We start from the raw sequence: 23253 nt of genomic DNA on the forward strand, positions 1-23253 counted from the left end.
GGGGGGGGGTCCACCCAAATAAACAGAGACGACTGAAATAAAAATGTGTAACATCACATTTCTTATAATCAGCATCGTAACTTTATCTTATTAATATCTTATCATATTTGTTACATTTATAAAAATTATTGTAACATTCTTTTCTTAATAAAGGAGGAAAAAGAAAAACTTAGCCTGTCTTAAACGAATAAATATTTAAATCTCAAAAAGAAAAAAATGTTCATAAGTATTTAAATGAATATCGTCCTTGCAATCAAAGTTAAAAAACTAAATGAAATTGAAACCAAATTTTGGGTCATAAAACTCTCTTCATACATAAGAATTAAAAATTTTGCAAAGGTCTTTCGTTGTGTCCTTAAAAGCATCTTTTCCCATAAAAAATGTTGATACGATTTTAAATTTTGCAACAATTTTTGGGAGATTAGCGGAAATAGTCTCCGAGCCAAAAGACACTGCAAACAGTATAATTTGTTTTATTAGTCCCTACAAAAAATCGATGTTTTCTCACTAAGAAAGAATATATTTCTACAGAAAGGTAGATCTTCTGACAGTGTAAAGTAATTTCAGATTTCTAAATAAAAATGTCCATTTTGCATATTACTCAGTAATGGTAAAAAATTTTAGCCAATAAATGATTAAAACCAAATAAAACTAATAGAATGCTTTTTTCTCTTATTCTTTCTACCCTGTCCACTGTCCAGTGCCAGTGTTTGTTTCTAACGTTCAGACAGATTTTCCCACAGTAAAATATCAATTTAGTAGAAGTGACCCTTTAACGGTTTAAATGTTTGCAAAGTGTCCCATTTATCTAGTGTGCTGGTCCCTGGGCTGCTTCAAATACAGTAGAGTAGATGATTACAGTTGGTAGGATACTGCAGAACATTCATAGACATCATCATATACATCATCATGGACATCATCATCGACATCATCATAGACATCATCTTAGACATCATCATAGACATCACCATAGACATCATCATAGACATCATCATAGACATCATCATAGACATTATCATAGAAATAATCATAGACATCATCATAAACATCATCATAGACATCATCATAGACATCAGCATAGACATCATCGTAGACATTATCATAGACATCATCATAGACATCATAATACACACAACATAGATATCATCATAGACATCATCATAGACATCATCATAGACATCATCATAACATCATCATAGACATCATCATTATCATAGACATCATCATGGACATCATCATATACATCATCATATACATCATCATAGACATCATCATAGACATATAGACAATATATATATATATATATATATATTGTAAATAATAGACTAGACGAATTCAAATGAATTCAAGAATTTAGTCTAAAAAAATTGATCTATATGATATACAAGATAAATATAGCACAAAGACTAGACAAGTTTATTCAAAAGACTAATTTTATATAGAGACTAAAAATTTACCAAAAAGACTAGCTGAATTTAGACTAGAATTAAAAAAGAGTAGCGGAATTTAGACTAGAATTAGAAAAGACTAGCTAAGTTTGGACTAGAATTAGAAAAATTAAAAGTAATTTAAAGTGACTCTCATGCATCTAAAAGAGTGGCATGTCCGATTTACAGATTTTTTGATCAAGAGTGCATGAGATATTCATCATTTTACTGTTGAAAATTGATTATTTTCTATTGTAATTTCTCGATAGTGTGACTCGTGGATTTCTGTCTCAAAAAGTAAAAAAAAAAAACGACCATGTGTATGTACATAACAAAGTGATGTTCAGATAAAGGTTTAAAAGGCATTGTTGGGAATGTGAATGCCCGTCTCTAAACGAAAGGTCACTTGAAATTACAATGATAGTTTATAAGGACTAGGTAAGCTTCAACTAGAATGTTTCCTAAGTCTTGTGTACAGCCAAGTTATCGTAAACACAAGAAAAACAACATTGCACGCAGTCTGAAAAAAAATAATATGTCAAAACTTTTTCAAGTAATCTGGCAAAAAAGCTCCTTAAACTATAATTTTATGATTTTTTATTTCTATGCAACCTAATGTCTTCCAGTTTTTACACAGCAAACATTAAATTCTGCTTGATTTAATAGAAGGTTGCAAAGGTATAGAAACTTCCATGGTACAGTTTGAGACAACTTTACAAGGGAATAATAACTCCAATGTTTTATTTATCTTCACATAACATTTCACAAAAAACTAAAAAATGTAGATTTTTATCATTTGTTAATTTTCCATTCTTATTTCCTGAAAACTAATCTGAGGAGAGGGCTGGAAAATATAACCCCCTATCAGTTACCTCATATTTAGCATATATTGCCAGTTTTGCTAACTCTAGCCAATGATCTGAGAAATCATGGATAAACAGAACAAAAGATCCCATTCTAAAAAAGATTTAACTTTTGTGAGATACAAAAACATTAATTTTAAATGAGTTTTTTCTATGTACATTTTCAATAAAGGAACTGACAAATTACCACAAACTATGATTTTCTATAATTTTCTTCTTAAGAAATTTTTTTAAAATTTCCAATTTTTTGCCTATGCATGTAAATTGTTAAATTGCTTAAATTTTCAAAATTTTGAAGAAGTTGAGAAATTATTTTCAAAATTGCCTAAAATTTTGCGCGGTCAAAGATAAGATGAGAAGAATGATTATACTAATAATTTATAATATAATCATTACTCGTGCCAATTATTTCTAAAAATGACAAAAAAAGTGAAGAAAAACATATTTCCAATTGTATATTGGATAGTGAGTATACCTATGCATGTGATTTGTCCAGCTAAACATGAGAAGAAACAATGTTGCAACATGATGAGCCAACATTTGCCAGAAATCCTTGAAGTATAATGCGATTATCTATCTGATAACTTAAAAACAAAAGAACTGACTTTTTGCCACAAACTCATATTTTCTAACTCCTATATTTTTAGAACCCGATGTCGTAGACCTTTGATATTTCAATCTATGATTTCTGTTAGATCAAATAGTCAAATGGTTTGAATTATGAAAGGTGTACACAATCAAATTGCAAAGGTACAGGGTGTCCCACGAAACATGACAGTTGGTAAATACTTTAGTGTCTTCGTCCATAATTTGTTAAGTTGTTTAATACCAAAGACAATAATAAAAATATTATAGGAGTCATATTATCGTAATATTAACTTCAAAGTAAAACATATTTGAGCAAAAGATTTTTTAAACGAAATAAACTGCAAACAGCCTTTAATATCTAATACAGTGTATGGAAGACGACATTCAAAACTATTTACCAATTTATGTTTTGTGGGACACCCTGTATAAGAATTAGTAGTTTGAGTTATATTACGAAAATCTCTTTTTTTTAGACTTTAATACGTGCTGTACACAGAGCGAACTTAAATTTTTTATCAGATTCTATCATCGTTTGATGAGCTTATATTGGAATTTTTACGAGTTTCTTTTGGAAGTTTTCTGAGTTTCTCTTTTGGAAGTTTTATGAGTTTCTTTATTGGAAGTTTTCTGAGTTTCTCTATTGGAAGTTTTATGAATTTCTCTATTGGAAGTTTTCTGAGTTTTTCTTGGAGGTTTAATGAGATTAAGTTTTCTTGGATTATCTCAAATCAACCAAGGCCTCTCTCTAACTTCTGTTAGAGTTTCCTGACGTTCGAAAGATCGAACACAATTATAGGAATTTCTAACAGTTTGTTATTGCTCACTATATTCATTTTCTGTGCTTATAAAATAAGAGAAGAATAAAAAAAGTATATTTTTGCTTTTGCCGGCTTATTATTGTGTGGTTGGATTAACGATGAAAGACCAGCAGATCCCGGAGTAAGCCCCAAAACGTCAAATATTGCTTCTATTTCTCTTTACCAAAAATGTAAAAAAATAATGCTAAGAATATTTTTCCAGCATTTATATTTTATTCAAACTTCTCTCTGTGTAGTTTAAGATTCCGATTATGTAAATATTTATAAGATTTAAAATGGTAAAAAGAAAATATTTTTTTTTATTTCCATTTTTCTCTCTCAAACCAAATAATCAATTATAAAAGGGAGTGTTCGCGAAAAATGAAAGGGGGTAAATACTTACGGCGAAAAATAATAGCTTATGATCGCTACTACTCTTACTTTTATCTGCTGCGTTTATAAGGAGAAAATTGTTAAAAACGACTTATACAAAAGAACGTAGCGTCCATACAAATTCAGAAAGTTGCAACATACAACTTGTAACGTAAAAAAATCAATTTAATTTCAAACAAATCATTCAGATATCACAACCTATAGTCATCGATTTTTTTCGACGCATTTGTATATAGTTAATATTTCATAATATTTGTTATTTGTTTTATATACAATGCACTTAAAACGCTAGGTAACTCTGCCACGTGTAATCATTCAAAGCTTCGAGAGCTGAGACATCTGGCGGCCAACTATTTCGGCGTTTAAGTGCATTGTATAAAAAAGAAAAATACGAATGCGTCGAAAAATAATCGATGACTATAGGTTGTAATATCTGAATGATTTGTTTGAAATTAAATTGATTTTTTTACGATCCGGGTCGAATGCTGCAATTTTCTGAATTTGTATGGACGCTAAGTTCTTGAGTATAAGTGGTTTTTAACAATTTTCTCCTTATAGACGAAACAGATAGAAGTAAGATTAGTAGCGATCATAAGCGATTATTTTTCGCCTTAAGTCTTATACCCCCTTTCATTTCTCGCAAACACTCCTTTTAAAAGCATGAATTTTCACTTTTTATTTGCAAGAAGGTTTTAGATATTTTCTTCAAGAATCTTTTTTTATGAAAAGCTAAAATATTTATTTCTCGATCAAATAAACTTATTTGGGTTTGAAATATTTAAGAAATTGGAATCTTATTTTTACTTCTAACTCAAATAATACATATATATGTATATATACATACAGGGTGAGTAAAAAAACAGGGATTATGGAGGTTTTGAAAAACATTTTCAAAATATTTGTTTTGTTCTGATTCGAGAAATTAAATAAATTAAATGTGTTAGAAAATTCAAAAATATTTTAGGAACATTTAAAAAAAATCCGCGAAACCAAATTTTTTTGAAAAAAGGAATTTTTTTTTAAAAATTGAAAAATGTTTTCTATATTATTTTTCAAAATTTCCAAAAAATTTATTACAATTTGAATGAGATGTAACCAAAAAACCAAAAAAAAATGAAATTGAGTGGAAATCTGGAGTAAATGTTATTAAATTATAACCTTAGAACTGTTATTACTTCAAAAATGCAAATTTTTGGCTTACATTTTTTTGTTATATCTAATTAGTTTTTGATGAATTTTTTAAAGTTTTGGAAAACAGTAGAATGAACATTTTTCCAACAATGTTTTAAAAGTTTATTTTTTTATAAAAAAATAGGTTTCGCGGATTTTTTATTTTCAATGTTCCATGTATATTTTTTAATTTATTTTTATCGCATTTTATTTTTGTATGCCTAAAATAAGAAAAAATTTAAATTTTGAAAATTTTGTCTAAAACATCGATAACCCCTGTTTAATAAATTAACGGGGTTTCTCCAAAAAAAATTCATTTCAGATAAATTTCTACGTGTTGTTTAAAAGTTATTATATAATATTAAAGTAGCAATTTGAACGTTTTGCATTTCTAATAATGATTAAGTATATAATTCCAATTTTCTAGAAGACGACATTTCAACCAAGCCTTTTCAAGTCAACGTTTCTTTTCTAAGAGTACGGTTAAAAGTTCTTTAATAAGGTTGGTGTTTCTCGATGCGCTCCAAATTCCAATGTACAAAAAATGTCGTCTCCTAAGATAAATATTTAAAAAAAACTCATTTGGCGTCAATGATTATTAAAGAACCTCTGTATACTGATAACCAGAAAACTCATGATAGGAAGTCGACTTTCAAACTCAAGTTTTGACTTTTGATAGCGCACTGAACATGAGACACAGCAATTGTGGAACGTAAACAGACCCATTTTACCTAATATGTAATTTAATAACTTTCAAGTAAAGCTATTTGCTTTAAACAACATCAGAGCACTTCAGAAATGCTATAATGCCGTCTTCCTATTCTACAGTTTTCTGGTTATGACTGTACATTCAATGTTTAATGTATTGCACACCACCACAGAAAAGTTTTTCAGTGAAAACTTCTAATAAGTTAGGCTGACAAACTTGATGTAAAATTCCAACCTTGTTTTTTCTAGAGCAATTGTAAAAATTTAGTCTACACGGGCAGCCGTAAAACATTTGAATTTGTGAGCCGGGTCAACCTTTCAGGTCCCAGTTTGTACTGTACCTAGCTCTATGGACAAGACTAGCCGTTGCAACAAGATAACCGTGGTCAGACTTTTTCTTCTTATAGGTTGAATTTACTTTTACTAAAGGGGCAGAGGTGCGTGTCTAGTTTGCGGCCTTTTAATTAAATTGTTAATATAAAACATCCAATGCACTATTTTCTTAACATTTTCACAAGCAATGGGCAGAGTATGTTTGCTGGATAAAGGATTTTTTAAGTGTGTTCTGACCTTTTAGCTCTTAATGATTTGAGATAACAACAACAAAATTTCACAAAAAATAAATGGGTTAGAAAATTTCTACTTTTTATATTTCTCTCAGACTCTCTGAATAGAACTTTTGATTTTAATTCTGAACAAAAGTATTTTACCTACTTTCCGTTTGAGGTCTGAGAACTGAGTGAAGAATAGACACCAGTAGAGGGATAGCTCCAGCATGTAGTACCACCAGATCTTTAAATCTAATAATATAAAAATTTAAATGATTTATTTAAAATAAAATATTAAAATCGTGAATTATTGTAGGCACAAATGACATTGTGTGTCTGTTTTTTTTTGCACGAAATTGCGCAACTTATGCGTTTATGTGCTGATTTGTGCCAAATTAATCTGAATTGCAATTACCTATGGGATGGTAGGGGTAACCATGCCAGCAATGTGCTGTGTTCCATACCCAGGGTTTATCATACAAGCAGAAGAGACCACCTGCGGTTATAAATGATTTTAACGCTAGAAAGAGAAGTTTAAATAACAAAATGTATGTAGAATTAATGGAAAAAAGTTGGATTGTGATATTTTACAAAATTCTATATTTTAAACTTTAAAGGAAAGATTTTTTTTATGAATTTCGGTCGTTGAAATCACTGGCCTAGATGCGCACACAGGTAGAGAACCCACCGCCAACCCGTCTCACAGAATTTATTGAACCGAACTAATCTAAACAAAATAATCAGCACTCAAACATTTCAGAAAAATTGGGAAAGAAAAAAATAATTGCAAAAATTACCAACAAAATGTGTTGAAGGCTGGTATCATAAAAATCACAAAACGATCAGTTAATTTCTTTGCACAGAAAACTGAACTATTACATTGAAACTATTTTTGTCCGTGATTAGCAGAAAACTTTTAACGAATATAATTTTTTTTCCAAATTTGATTTCATTACAAAAGAATCTGTTTAAAAAACAATAAAAAAATGGAAAACGTTCACCTTTTTTTGTTGATTGCAACTTTTAGTTTCTCCCTTTCTGAATTTTTCCCTGGATGTAGAGTTAAGGGTTTCATGTCAAATCTGTAAGCTGCAGGGGTAAAGATAAACTTCACTATTAAAAGCCTAATACCTAAAATAAATTTTAAAAGTTTTTATGATGAAAAATTAATCAGATCATGAAATATTGGATACTACGATGGCTATTTTTGATTTATAATGGGTAAATCTGGGAAACTTCTATTCATACTCAAAATTTACATAATTTACATATTTTACATAATTTACATTTAAATAACTTACATAACTTACATGATTTACATAATTTACATAATTTACATAATTTACATAATTTACATAATTTACATAATTTACATAATTTACATAATTTACATAATTTACATAATTTACATAATTTACATAATTTACATAATTTACATAATTTACATAATTTACATAATTTACATAATTTACATAATTTACATAATTTANAGAAGATGATGAAACTAACCTATGAATAAGATGGAGAAGATGAAAGGAAAGAGAAGATGATGAAACTAACCTATGAATAAGATGGAGAAAATGAAAGGAAAGATAAGATGATGAAACTAACCTATGAATAAGATGGAGAAGATGACAGGAAAGAAAAGATGATGAAGCTAACCTATGAATAAGATGGAGAAGATGACAAGAAAGAGAAGATGATGAAACTAACCTATGAATAAGATGGAGAAGATGAAAGGAAGGAAAAAATGATGAAACTAACCTATGAATAAGATGGAAAAGATGAAAGGAAAGAGAAGATGATGAAACTAACCTATGAATAAGATGGAGAAGATGAAAGGAAAGAGAAGATGATGAAACTGAGCAAATTCTTCTCCTTCTAGTTCCTCCCATTTTATACCAGGAGGTAACCATATCTCCTCACTCAACCAAGTCATAACATAAAAATAATAATCTAGAAACAGAGAACAAGTTAAAAACATGAAAGATAAAGACAGAGTGTCCAAAAAACATGAAAGAACAGCGCATAATCTCTTAATTTTGTCTGTCTGTATAAACTGATTGGGTCCAAATATTTTGTGGCTATTTACATTTAAATGCATTCATATTTTTATTCAACTACAAAGTATGAGATATTACAAATAAGCATTCACAATTCACTATGCAGTTAGGACCCGCCTAACCATGGTAGGTTGTTTTTAGTGGTTGGCCCGAAGTTAGTTAGATATACTGAATATAATTGGTTAAACACATCAAGTTATGTTTTTGGATAGGTAAGGAGTGGATTGGAAGGAATGAGATTGTTGCAGGTGATCTGTGTTAGGGTGAGATCAGAGGTATTAATGTAGAGATAAATTAAAAGACAGAGTGTTTATGATGGTGGAGACACAAACAGAAAGAAGCTAATAAAGTTCTATTTTTTTATTTTTTATTTTTTTTATAAAATTCATTAACACGATATACAACTGGGTTTTTCGTTTTTAAACCTCTCATAATTCTTAAGATAAATATTGATTACTCTTTGTTTAAATATTTTTGCAGATTTAGTTTCTTTAAGGTCAATTTCATTCCACAATTTAGGAAACATTGAGGACGGGAAGCTTTTTAGATTTTTGTTTAAAACCCGTTCTAATTTATATGATTTTGAACCAAGGAAGTATTTATTGATATAATTAAAAGTAAAAAATTATTGATTTTTGAAGTTTCGAAATCATTTATGTTTTTTGAAAAATCCGCAAAACTTTCAGTTTTACAATTACGAAGCAACATTAATACACTTAAATTTGTTCTATAAAATGAAAGGGGGTATAGGCTTAATGCGATAAAAAAGCACTTTTTGAGTTGAATGTTGCATCTTTCCGAATTTGTATGGACCCTGCGTTCTTCGGTGTGAGTCGTTTTTAACAGATAGAAGTAAGATTAGTAGCGATCAAAAGAGCTTTTTATCGCATTAAGCCTTTACCCCCCTTTCATTTTTCGCGAACACTCCCTTTAAGTGTATTTTATGTTGTTACAAATCAATTCGTTTTACAAACTTATAAAATCACTAATTTAGTTAAATTAGCCTGTTTTCTTTGCAAAATTACAGTGTTTCATGCAAATTGGACTTTATAAAGTTATAACTTTATTCTACAAGTCGTTTTCCTAGTTTAGAGTTTTCTGGTTATCACTGTACACTGTATATGTGAATTAAACGAATTAATTTGAATTAAAATGCAATAAGTACTCCAACAGTCACAAATGCACAACAAATATACATAGATTATTTGAAGCATCTTTAAGCAAATAAGTAAATAATTTGTACTTAAAATCCTTAAATTATGTTTTTTTAAATATATTTTTCCAAAAATAATCTCAACTTAAACTTTCACATCATTCGAACAACCACTCTGAAAAGTTCATGTTGGATATTGTTTTGTAATGTTTGTACTTTTATATATTTGTTTATGATAGCATTTATTATCTTAGTTTATAACTATATCAGAAAAATATTAAAATCATGAAGATGCTTTTTACAAGATGCACTTTAGTATTTTTAGGAATCAAAAAAAGTTTGTGATTTTATTGAATCATTTGACAACTTGCAAAATGATAATCTACAGGGTGTCCCAAAAACATGGGAATTCAGTGACAAATTCGATATCGTCTTTATTATTAATTATAATTGTAATATCTAATTTCAAAAGCCATAATATTATTTTGTCTAGAGTTTTTTTTTATGAAAAGGGTAAAAGACTGTTATAAAAATGTGTCTATAATGTCTCCGCAAGATGAACAGTGAAGTGAAGACGGACAAGTTTACTCTGTTTGAATACTGCAATTTTCTTGTTTTACTAAGTACAACCGTATGCAGTCAAAACATAAACAAACAAAATGTGAACACTGAACATAGCAGACGAAACTCTTACTGATTACAGCTTTCTCAGTAGGTATCACTATACTAAATCAAAGAATTATTTAAAAAGACGATATCGAATTCGTCACTGAATTCCCATGTTTAATATCAAATTTAATTGATGGTTACATGCAATTGCAAATTTATTTTTTTATATATTTCCACCTGGGACCTGACTTGACCTGAGAGTCTAGATTGGATTATGTGGGACCTGACTTGACCTGAGAGTCTAGATTGGATTATGTGGGACCTGACTTGACCTGAGAGTCTAGATTGGATTATGTGGGACCTGACTTGACCTGAGAGTCTAGATTGGATTATGTGGGACCTGACTTGACCTGAGAGTCTAGATTGGATTATGTGGGACCTGACTTGACCTGAGAGTCTAGATTGGATTATGTGATTTCGTGATTTAGTAAAATTTGAGATTTTAAAGAAACAATTTAATTTTCATTAGAAAAACTGATTGATACTGTTCACAAAAATAATTGAAACATTTTTCTTATAATGTCAAATAGTTTCTCAAGCATTAAATCACTATAATTGCACTGTAACACAACTTAAAGTTAGAAGATGATGATTATAATAATGATGACTGGAAGTTTAAAGGTGGTAACGATGATCTTTATTTCTTGTTATTACGACGTGAACTACTACTATACACCTGAATATACTTTAATTCAATGATAAGGATGAGGAGGGGGAGATAAGGGAACAAGTAAAACAATTTTATTAATATTTTGAAAAAATGACTTTTCCCTAAACCATGCTCTCAAGTTTCTGTAAAGGAAAATAATATTTATGTATATGAAATCTGTTTAAATTTTGTTATGGCTCCTCTAAATGTTAAACATTTTCATGGATATTTAATGAAAGTATAGATAAACATTAAAGATTAGGGATTGGCGACAAAGTTGATAAGTGTTTTGAGGTTTCCACCGAAACAAAATTTTCGCACGATTTTACGCAATGTCGCACAAATTTTCTTGCATGTGCGTGAAAATAAATTTAGCGCTCATGCCAACGATGTGACTTAAAGATTTTCAATATCAGGCCGCGAAGGTATCCACAAATCTCATTCGGTGGGCGGCATACATTATAAGGTTTTTTAGTTAGAAATTCTAACTAAACAAAACTAAAACAAAACATTTAATCAACTTAGAGACTTCTCTCAAAAACAAATTCTTAAGCGGTCAAGCCTTATTTGACATAAATAAGAGGTTTATGGAATACATTTATTTTGGCTGATCCTCCCCTAATACCCCATTGTGTGGGGGGGGGGGGGGATAAGCCACCATAGTCCCCCCCTCCCAATTTAATTATACGCCTCTGCTAGATATTTTGCTGGTTGCTTCTGAATAAAGTTAAAGAGAAACTACGGAGTTATAGAAAGAATTTATTACATGTCGTCTTGAAAATTTTCAACGGGTTGTATATATACTATTATACCTAAATCTCATTAATTGTAAAAAATAAAATAAATAGCCATAAATATATTCCATTATCATTCCAGAATACGACATTTTATAGATTCTTTCGGTCTTCGGTTAAATTGTAATAAATTCAATATGATATTCGATGCAGATATCAAATAAAATACATTTCTTTCACGAGTGCAGTGAAACCTGAACAAATATAAAGAACGAAGACGACAAAAATATCAAAATATACAGGGTTACCCACAAAGGATGAGACTTCAGAGACAATTGTGCGAAATTTTCATAGTCCGTTTTTTGTTAGCCAAAACTGGTTTATGACAGTGCTTAATCATTTTGTAAACCATCAAAATTTTCAATTGAATGCAGAAACCAAAAATCAAGCTTAAAATAGTCATAGTTTTAGAGTTTTTGGTCGTCTTTAAAGTCTCATTCTTTGTGGGTAACCCTGTATATGAAGGCCCATGCTTAATGGATTAGATTTCTCATTTGCTAAAGTGATAGCGAGAAAACTGTAGAATAGAAAGACGACGTTTAAGCAATAATAAAGTGAAGATAAGAAGATAACTTTACTAGTTATTGAATCAATTATTTAGTGAAATGGGTCTGCTTACACTGCACTATTTCTTCGCCTCATGTTTATTGGACTACCTTAAACTTATCTTTGGTCATAATTCCTTACTGTTAGGGGCACTAAAGAATTCAGTCTTCAAAACTTGAGTCTAAAAACCGACTTTCTATTCCAAATTTGTAAACCCCAAAGAATTGTACAGAGTACGAAGACACTTGCCGCAACTCTTTAAATTCAATGTATTGCATGTCAGTAGCTAGTACAATAACTAAATTGCCATTTAAAAATTGAGCTCAAACCCTCCGGTATGGTGAAGACGACATGAGCTATCTAAGGCGATCTTATCACTTAATTTAATTCATTCTAGTTTATTTGTATTGCAAACTAAACTTATCTAAACATGGGGAGAAAAATGAGACAGAAGAAATTTGTTAAGGTTCTTATTCCTTCTATTATACAGTCATAATCAGAGAGACCTGGAATTAATTGACAGTAAATCACTAATCAGGCAACTTCACATTTTACAGCTCTGACAATTTCTAACGCTCAAGAAAGGCAGACCACATTTTGGAAATGGCAGGACTAGGGCTATTTTGTGAATCATTTCATCAATCATAATTGTAAAATCGTCTGATTAATTAATTCCGGGTCTTTCTGATTAGGGCTGTAGTTCTCATATATTTTAACACTTTGTGTGTTCCAATAAGCAATATGATAATTATGAACGACTGAAATATCGTTGTTGATCCTTAATCACTTTTCAGTGGCAAAAGTGTAAATAACAAACAGGAATTGTGTAAAATGGGGACCACATACTTAGACATAGACGTCATTTTAAGTGACCCTCCAGTAATAGAGTGACATGGCCGATTCACAACAACACCCTTTGAAGAAGTTGTCGTTTTTTTTTTTTATCTTTTTAACATGTTGAATTCTGACAATTATTATTTTGTCATAAATTCGCAAAATTGTATAGACTTATCACTCATCAATATATGAAAACATTGCCATGTTTTATGGAGCACACTGTATTATAACGTATAGATTACTACGTCGAAGCCAGTAACAAATATCGAGATTATTAGCTATGATATTGTATATACTTATACGGCTATCTAATTATATCAAATTTACTCTGAAAACAGGGCTAGATATGTTTTATTATGCAGTACAACTATGTTCAAAGAAGTAGAGGGTGTCCCACGAAACATGACAGTATGCAGGACGACTTGAATGTCGTCTTGATTTTTAAATTCAAATACCAAAGACGACTTTCAAGTCGTCTTCCAATTGTCATGTTTCGTGGGACACCCTGTAGATACAAATTTTTGGTAAACTTCATAAAACCCACATTCTGTGTAAATTGAGAGGTATGAATTATATTGTCCAAAGTGAAGAAAAATGTTAAGGAATGCGTTCTTGTATGAATGGGATTTGTTACGCCGTCAATTTAGCGGAAACATGACGGATCTATTTTTGTAAGGTTAAATTCGCAAAATACGATTTTTTTGTAACTATCCAAGTTTTGCGTATTTTTTCTTAATTTAATTCTTATCCTGGTTCTTGCAGTTCCTTTGTCTTTCTTAATTTTGAACCTCTTCTAAAAATTTGCTTTAATTGATAGCTTCTAATTTTAGGTGTATCTATATACGGTTTAACAGCTTGATTTAAATCAAAATTGAAAACGAAAGTCGTCTTCATTATATCGATAAAATCCCTATCACTGTAACATATTTTAAAGTAATCGTTTATTCAATGATTTATTCAATATTTTACTGTTTTAATACATCTTTTATATTTTAAAGGGTGTGTAAACCTAATTCCAAGTGAACTTTGATTTATAGCTGGTGGCATGTCTGTTTCACAACGGTACCCTTGACAGATTTGCCTGATCTAGAATGAACTAAATATTCATTTTAATAAGTTTGCAAACTGATTCTTTTAAATGCGGGTTCCCTTAAAAAAAGTATCTTGCACATTTCTACAGTGGTAACCAGAAAACTCTGGAATAGGATGTCGACTTTTAGACTCAAGAATGACTTTGAATAGTCCAATGAACATGAGACGCAGTCATTGCGCAGTGTAAACAGACCCATTTCACTTAATAAGTGATTCAACAACTTACTAGTGAAGCTATTTGCTTTGTAACAACATCAAATTTACATCTGTATTGCTATAATGTTGTCTTCCTATTCTACAGTTTTCTGATTATCACTGTACTACAGGAAAACCATGGAGTAAACAGAATTAAACATTTTCAAGCTATATAGAAAGGACGCTATCTTTACATTATTGATCTGATAACTACTTCAAAAGTACCATTGTGAATCAGGTATCTCCCTCTTTACATAGGGGGGGGAGGGGGGAACTTGAAAGGGCTACAGTCCCTTTACTGAAATGATTTTCCTCTCTGGAGTTCCTAGAATCTGTGATGTTGCTCCAACAATAATCCTTCCTTGGTCTTATCTATTTCCTCTGAAAGCAATCATTGTAAAAATAGGACTTTTTAGGTTCTCAATAATCATGCTTCGTATTGTTTGTGAAATACAGAGTTACTTACTAGGGAGTAGGGATACGACTTAAGAGACCATAGTACAAAATTAAATCATTTATATTCTTTGCTAATTTAAACTTGGTTCTTTAATATAATACTGCACGTAATTAATGAAGAAAAAGAGTTTCCGGTTGTTTTATGATATTTATACTTAACTTAACCCTATGTAGTATGTACAGAGGTGTTCCATATCATATTAGATTATCTCCATGCTTTAACGCCAAAATACAACCATAATAATCAAAAAAACTAGTATTTTCCACAAGAAAATTCTTATATTAGCCCTGTTCAATTTTTCAAAATGATTCATTCTACTTAAATTATCTGATTAGTCCAGAAAATCGTAATTAAGACCGATTAACGATCTAATATGATGTTGTTAACCATTAATTTTAAAACCTCTATAAAATGTCGTCTTCAATTAAGATTACTTAACTCGCTATAAAAATCTCAAATTGTATAGTTAATCTATCCTATGTTTACAATCCTTGGGTGGCAGGGATTTTGTTTAGTTCTTTTGCTGCTTCTTTTTCAGCATCCGAGAGAGGAGGTCCCCAGACTAGACCTAAAATAATACGATGGTAGGCGATTTTATCAATAAAATGAAGACGTTTTTTGTTTGAGATTAAATTGTTAACACGCTTTTTTCGAATTACAAGTTTAGAAGTAAAAAAGAGAAGCTTTTCTAACTGCCAGCTTGTCTATGTTTCCATGTTTTTGTGTATCTATGCTGTTTAAAAGCTTGATATAGATTAAAAGTCGTCTTCATTATATCGCCTGCCACCGTAGATCAACAGTGATAATTAATAAGGCGTGTTAGAAAGACGACACGTGAATTATTTGTTATACGTTTTTTATTTACAGTGTGCTTCAGATTGCATCATGCATATTGGATTGGTCTCTGAGTTGGTATTTTAGGATATAACAAACAATTTAAAAAATGTTTATTGTGATACAGTTAATCCCAGATATAGGAATACATAGACCGTCATGAGTTTTTTGATAATTCTAAAGAAACTTCTTTTTATTTTTAATTCAAAGTAAATTAATAGCACTGAAATATGAATGTAGTTCATATATTAGTATTAAACTCATTTTTCCGCGGCATTTGATCTTAAATATGTAATGCGATATTATAAAAAACTCTTGCTATACATCCTTATATCTGGGATTCATTGTAGATGATCTGGAGTTCTTTGAGTAGAAGATAATCCAATATGATATGGGTCACCTGTGTTAATATCTATAGTAATTGATAACCAAAAAACAGTAAAACGACTCTCGTCTTGTTTTCAGTTGAATTATAGATAGTTTTTCCTTATTATTAATAATAATATGAGAATGAAATGATCAATATAAAAGTAAAGACATTTGTTTAACAAATATTGTGTTCTAAATATTGTTATCTTTTACCAGTTGTGTTTCCTAATACGTGTTTATCATCTTCCTGAAACAATCAAAATTATATAAAAGGGATCGTTCATGAGTTTTTGAATATATTTTTTAGATAAAATGGAATTAAAGTAAAAAACGGGATTTTTAGATAATTTCGTTTGAAGAAGTGCACATGCCGGATTCACAACCGACACGTCAGACTCCATACGCTCGAAATTAATAATTTTCAATTTTGGTCTCGAATAAAGTAATTTTTCATTAACAAGACATGGAATTTAAATGGACACAATGATCCTTCTCTAGGCGATATTTTCGTTATTTATGACTCAGATAAAAGTTCCAGGGTACCGTTGTAAATCGTGCATGCAACTTACTTCAAATCCTAAGATCTGTCTTGTTCTATCTGTTCAGAGTTAAATAAGATGGCGCTAATCTACAAGGAAGGATTGTATAAGATGGCGCTAATCTACAAGGATTGTATAAGATGGCGCTAATCTACAAGGATTGTATAAGATGGCGCTAATCTACAAGGATTGTATAAGATGGCGCTAATCTACAAGGATTGTATAAGGTGGCGCCAATCTACAAGGATTGTATAAGATGGCGCTAATCTACAAGGATTGTATAAGGTGGCGCCAATCTACAAGGATTGTATAAGATGGCGCTAATCTTCAAGGATTGTATAAGATGGCGCTAATCTACAAGGATTGATCTGCATATCCACTGTGACCCTTTTCAGGGTAATTGTAGTTATCCCTGGACAAAGATGCAGCCTGCTTATAAAAAGTGTTATACATTTTTAAGACAGGATAGACTTTGAAGTGTCGCAACGCCTTAGGCTTTAATTTTACCGTTCTAACTCACTTATACTTTAAAACACTTGTTGTTAGCTTTAGTTTTAAAAAGTAATTGGCAAAATTCTCATCGATTTTTAGTTTGAGAACGTCGTGAGACCTTCAAATCACAGTACACGGGATATCCAATTGAGGAATCAATTAAATCCTTTGGTTATATAACATAACACTTTTAATCTCTGCTTAATTAGATAAACTTACCTTAGGACCTGTAACTGCTAATTCAGGTTTAGGGGGATCAGTTATAGGTTTAAGTTCAACTCCTAGTTCAAGTTCAGTTTCAGGTTCAACCCCACGTATAGGTTTAAGTTTATGTCCAGGTTCAGGTTCAACTCCGGAGACTAGTTCAGGTTCAGGTTTATCTTCTTCCATCGGCAATCCTTCAATCTTGATCAAAAATATTATATGTACAGTGATAAACATAAAGCTCTGGAATAGGAAGACGACTTTTTGTCTCAAAATATGACTTCAACTAGTCCAATGAACAGACTAATTTCACTTAATAAGTTACTAGTGAAACTATTTGCTTGGTAACAACATCAAATGCACTTAATTTTTTCTTTTATATCGTCTTCCTATTCCAATGTTTTCTGATTATCACTGTAGAAAAATACATGTGGTAGGGTGCCCCACTAAACATGATAGTTGAGAGACAATGAAGCTTATATATAGACATCTTTGACAGGTATAAAAATTACTTTCTTATAATGGGCCGGATGTACTTAGGGTTTCCAGCGTTTGAAAACTTTTGCAACAAAATGCGAAGAAATGCGAAAATTTTCGTTAATATTTTCCAAACTTTTTCGCGATTATGAATTTAGCGAAAAAATGCGAAATTTCGCTAAAACAATTTACGTGAAAATTTCTCATTTTTCGCGAAACAGATTGAAACGAAATTTCAAGTAAAAGGTGAAAATTTGCGCATTTTTCGCGAAACAATTTCCCCTTCTCGCTGGAACCCCTAGCTGTACTGCACACAATGAAAAGCTATGGCTTGTGCCACCTCTTTTAGACACACTGACAATAACATGAATGATTTTTCATAGTTCCACGTACTACTTTCACAAATACGAACGGCGCTGTACTAAAAGTAGAAAGGATGCTTCTCCGTCCTAGTTACATTGCCTTGCGAAAACCGATTTTTATCACGTTTATGTAAAATGATTCACTTATGCAAGCGAAAACAAGTTTCGTCAAAATACGTTAAAAAACAGTCGTAATCGATAACATTTCAGAAAACTAGCTAAGCTGCTGACTTATTTTTAGTTTGTTTTTATTTAATGAACGTCAAAAAGACTAAACCGATTTAGTCCCAGTTTTGGGGATAACTTAAATGACCCCAGAAAATGTTTATAGCCAGTCAATTTTTTTTAAAAATCTGGTTTTCTAAAAATATATAGAAAATCTTCGAAAATATTTTTCATTATAACTTTGTAAGTTTTTATTTAAATTTCATTGATGATGTAAATAGAAGTTTATAGCAAGATAGATCACTAACAAAAACTGCAATAAGCAGTAAGCTTAGTAATTATTATTTGCAATACCTGATATAAAGAACAGAAGAGAAGTAAAACTGGAATACAACGTAGCATCATGAATAACAGGTGTATTATATATACACTACAGTATACAGGCGTAATATTGTTTTTAAACTGCTGTAAATTCAAACAATGCAGATTCAACAGATGCCACTCGAACAAAATAGATTGTTCACAGATTTTATAAAAGGAATACATAACAAAATATTCTTGGATTATCAACTGATTTTTTAAAATTATGAATCAATTTAATTTTTTGGAAAAAGCCAAATATTACGATTATTAAAATAAAAGTGGATTAAAGGGAAAAACGGGGTTTCTTTTGGCCAGGTTACCGATGATTTTAAACAAAGTTTTCACATGAAATTCTCTTACTATCCCCTCCTTTCAAATCTTTCTACAATCCCTTTATCCTGTATAATTAGATCTTGTTTTAGCTGTTGCTTGAGCAGCTTCCTCTGATTCACTATTAAAACTTTCACCAATGATTGCAGGTTTAAAATCTACTTTGAAAAGGCCATCCAGATTCAGTCCTGATACAGGGTGTTTCAAAATTGCTAATGATATATAACAGAACATTTTGTGGGAATTATTTAATGTTTTAATATTCTATATTAAATATAATGAGTAAGTAGGACATTTTTTACATTTTAATTTTTCCAATTGTTTTTTTGTATTTCTTGTGGTAACATTTATTAAACAGTTTAAAAAGCTACAGAATTTAAACATCTAATTTTATTAGTACTTATAATTACTGAACAAAAATTAAATCTAATTAAATAATATTTTTTTAAAAGCTAACCTGCAATGTTTTACACTTTTTCTAACTACGGATTTTGTCAGATCAACTAGTCAAAGATTGAAAGATCAAGGCTCAAACCATCAGGTTCCAAAGAAAAGTGATGAGAAAATTATAAATTAATGCCAATCATCAGTTGACAGTACCATACTTCTCAGCAAAAATTGACCAGTATATTTGTAACTATTTGAAGACGACAGAACCTGAAAATTCACAGAATTCTTTATAAAAATATATTTCCAAGTAAGCTGATTATTGTCAACTAAAGAAGTATCCGTGAAATCTGAGATACAAATGTTTAGAATTTAATTTAAAAAAGAAAGAATTTGATAAAAAATACGAGATTTAGATACAATTTTTTATTTGCAAATTTTGAGTAAGTAAGTAGAAAAAACGTCTAAATCAGTCTTTCTAAAAGTCGACAACTAGCTACATGATATCCCTTATGCTACAGTTAGAACCATAACACTTTGGAATAAGAAGACGATTTGTAGACTCAAGTTATGCAATTAAATCGTCTGGAAGGAACGTGAAACACGTAATTGTGCAGTGTGCTCAAACCAATCTAACTTTATCTTAACAAAGTTATTTTCATGCTGCCATTGTGAAACAATTTACCAAGCTTTAATTGTTTCTTTCCATGTTTTTGTGTATCTGAATGCTCTTTGAAAGCTTGAAATAAATCAAAGTCTAAATCGTAAGCCGTCTTCATTATATTGATGTTATCGCCTACCAACATAACATAACATAACAACATCAATTATACAGAGGAATGCTTCCAGGTCGTCTTCCTTGTCCAAAGTTGTATGAATCTCATTGTATTATTTGACCGAGACCAAAGACTTTACATATTTTCCTTTATCTATATACCCTCGAATATTCTTGTGATCAAATTACTCTGATTTGACTTTATTTGTTAGACATTTTTTAATTCATTGCAGTGAATGCATAGATATAAAGGCTGCAATGTGAAAAGTTGTGTTAATTTTTTAGGACTGGGTCGATTTGAAAGGGTCACAACACATTGGCTTAAGCTTCGACATTATTAACTCACTTATTTTTTTTGCGGTGCTAGACATGTACATTTTAAAATATCTTATAAATAATGTTTTAAAGTTAAGGTTTAAGAAGTTATTGACAAAATTCTCATTGATTTTAGCGTGAGAACATTTGAATCACTGTGAATACTTTAACAAAGTGTATTTTTTGCTGAGTTCAGAATTTTTAAAACATTTTTAGTTGGATACTGATTTTTATTGACACCTTGTATATAATCAGATTTCTGTTAAACCTGATCTCAGGGTTTAAAGGGTTTACAGGGTTTACGCAGCTTAGAACATTTAAACAAAATACATGAAATTTCAAGGCAACCCAATTTAATTTTTAAAAAAATGCCCCAAGTTAATGAATATATCGCAAAAAAAACGACCTTCACAGTTTTATATAATTTTTTTAATTATAAATCAGACTAGGTGCCGTTTAATATTCTTTTAAGAAAAAAATCATTAATTTTCATGAAATTTTATCTTTAAATTTATAAACAGTTTACCCCAGAGATTTTGAGGCATAGAGAGTTTTCATGAAATGTCGTCTTGACCATTTTTCAATGGGTTTTATTTGTTCTACTTTACGTAAATTTTACTAATTTCGAAAATGAATAAATTGTCATAAATATGCTATTGCGGGAACAGTTTTAAAGAGCTCTATATAATAATTTAATTAAATAAATAGAAGATGGGCGCAAAGCGACCTTAAACCATAGTTTTCAAAATTCTTCCGATGTCTTTTTATAATTGAACTTTACTGTAAATATTTGTTTTTAAGAAAAATATTAAAGTATTTAATTTTTCATGTTTCAAGGTATCCCTAACTGAACCCAAAATTCAAAATTTCAAATACTTATTGCAGCATCAAGTCTAAATATGCAAAAATATTTTCAAAATTTCCAGAAACTAAATTTGTAATAAAGGAAAACTGAAAATCTGCAAATTTTCTTTAAAGGCATCTGTGCAAAAATCCATAGAACATTTCTTTGCGATCTTTGCAATCTGCTTACTTTTGTCCCAGGCCTTCCAAAGAGCTGTAAAAAGTTGAAATCCAATGACTGAAAGTAGGTTAAATATAGATTTAGTCTGGTAAAGGTAAAATAATGCATTCAGGCAGTATGCCTCTGGACTCATGTAGTAAGTAAAAAAATCTTTAAAATATGAGTTTTGGGCGAAATCATCTTAATTTGGAGTAATATCGCGCGGAGACCACCAGATTTTCTTCTGATACCCCGCACGTTCATGTTCATTCACTTTCCAATGATAATGATTTCTAAAGGCATTTTGCTGATAATTTCTCTTCTTTCATCTTTGAATGAATGAAATATAAGAACGAAGAAATGATGAATGTTGCGCAATCTGTGCAAAAACTGAATAATTGATAAAATAATTTGTGTTATTTTTATATTTTGGTTCAAATGATAAACATCTAAACATGAAATCTAGAAAGAAGAATGTGGTGAGAAAAAAGATGGTTCCTCAGATTCCAGTTTTGCTCCTATATAATTTCCCAATCCAAGGGCATATTATAGATGGATGGATTGATAAGAAATAAATCACGAAAAGTATTATTCCCACGGTAAAACGGTAAACCAATAAAACAATAAATCGGTAAAACGGTGAAATGGTAAAACAGTAAAACGATTAAACGGTTAAATGGTAAAATGGTAAAACTGTAAAACGAATAAATGGTAAAATGGTTAAACGATAATACATTAAAACGACAAAACGGTAAAATCATAAAACAGTTTAACAATTAAACGGCAAAATGGTTAAACGATAGACGGTAAACGATATATGGTAAAACGATATACGGTAAAACGGTAAAATGGTAAAATGGTAAAATGGTAAAATGGTGAAATGGTGAAATGGTAAAAGGGTAAAAGGGTAAAATAGTAAAATGGTAAAACGAATAAATGGTAAAATGGTAAAACGGTAAAACGATTAAACGGTTAAATGGTAAAATGGTAAAACTGTAAAACGAATAAATGGTAAAATGGTAAAACGGTAAAACGATTAAACGGTTAAATGGTAAAATGGTAAAACTGTAAAACGAATAAATGGTAAAATGGTAAAACGATAATACATTAAAACGACAAAACGGTAAAATCATAAAACAGTTTAACAATTAAACGGCAAAATGGTTAAACGATAGACGGTAAACGATATATGGTAAAACGATATACGGTAAAACGGTAAAATGGTAAAATGGTAAAATGGTAAAATGGTGAAATGGTGAAATGGTAAAAGGGTAAAAGGGTAAAATAGTAAAATGGTAAAATGGTAAAATGGTAAAATGGTAAAATGGTAAAATGGTAAAATGGTAAAATGGTAAAATGGTAAAATGGTAAAATGGTAAAATGGTAAAAGGGTAAAATGGGGAAATGGTAAAATGGTAAAATGGCAAAATTGTAAAAGGGTAAAATTAAAATATGGTAAAATGGTAAAATGGTAAAATGGTAAAATGGTAAAATGGTAAAATGGTAAAATGGTAAAAGGGTAAAATAGTAAAACGGTAAAACGTTAAAAAACATTCTGATCAGCATGTGGACTTTTTTTTAAAATCTTTTCCTCAAGATATATTTTCCCCAATTAGTGTGAGCATAAAATTAAAACTCTCCTTGCATTCTTGAGTCTCAACATTATTTAAACACAATACCAAAGTTTCT

The 23253-nt window shown here is 30.3% G+C and overlaps 2 protein-coding genes across 3 annotated transcripts; both read right to left on the reverse strand.

The window, feature by feature from the left end:
• Positions 1 to 260: 260 nt before the first annotated feature.
• LOC111711434 (ceramide synthase 6) lies at positions 261 to 14425 on the reverse strand. Of its 2 annotated transcripts, XM_023485799.1 has the most exons (10): positions 13994 to 14425; positions 8310 to 8450; positions 7496 to 7625; positions 7154 to 7221; positions 6910 to 6990; positions 6661 to 6746; positions 2766 to 2842; positions 2300 to 2384; positions 1889 to 1947; positions 261 to 872 (listed from the first exon to the last, which is right to left on the reverse strand). In XM_023485799.1, the coding sequence occupies exons 1-10, from the start codon at positions 14097 to 14099 to the stop codon at positions 809 to 811; spliced, it is 897 nt and encodes a 298-aa protein (XP_023341567.1). In that variant the 5' UTR covers positions 14100 to 14425; the 3' UTR covers positions 261 to 808. The 2 variants fall into 2 exon arrangements, with proteins under 2 accessions (XP_023341567.1, XP_023341568.1); XM_023485800.1 differs by lacking the exons at positions 8310 to 8450; positions 13994 to 14425 and adding an exon at positions 8004 to 8069 and having other exon boundaries at positions 265 to 872.
• Positions 14426 to 14745: 320 nt separating this feature from the next.
• On the reverse strand, positions 14746 to 18892 carry LOC111711436 (uncharacterized). The gene is made up of 5 exons (XM_023485801.1): positions 18746 to 18892; positions 17403 to 17588; positions 16366 to 16399; positions 15440 to 15517; positions 14746 to 14873 (listed from the first exon to the last, which is right to left on the reverse strand). The coding sequence occupies exons 1-5, from the start codon at positions 18794 to 18796 to the stop codon at positions 14818 to 14820; spliced, it is 405 nt and encodes a 134-aa protein (XP_023341569.1). The 5' UTR covers positions 18797 to 18892; the 3' UTR covers positions 14746 to 14817.
• Positions 18893 to 23253: the final 4361 nt, after the last annotated feature.

This window comes from Eurytemora carolleeae, unplaced genomic scaffold, assembly GCF_000591075.1.
Source record: "Eurytemora carolleeae unplaced genomic scaffold, Eaff_2.0 scaffold1035, whole genome shotgun sequence".
Classification (NCBI taxonomy): Eukaryota; Metazoa; Arthropoda; class Copepoda; order Calanoida; family Temoridae; genus Eurytemora; species Eurytemora carolleeae.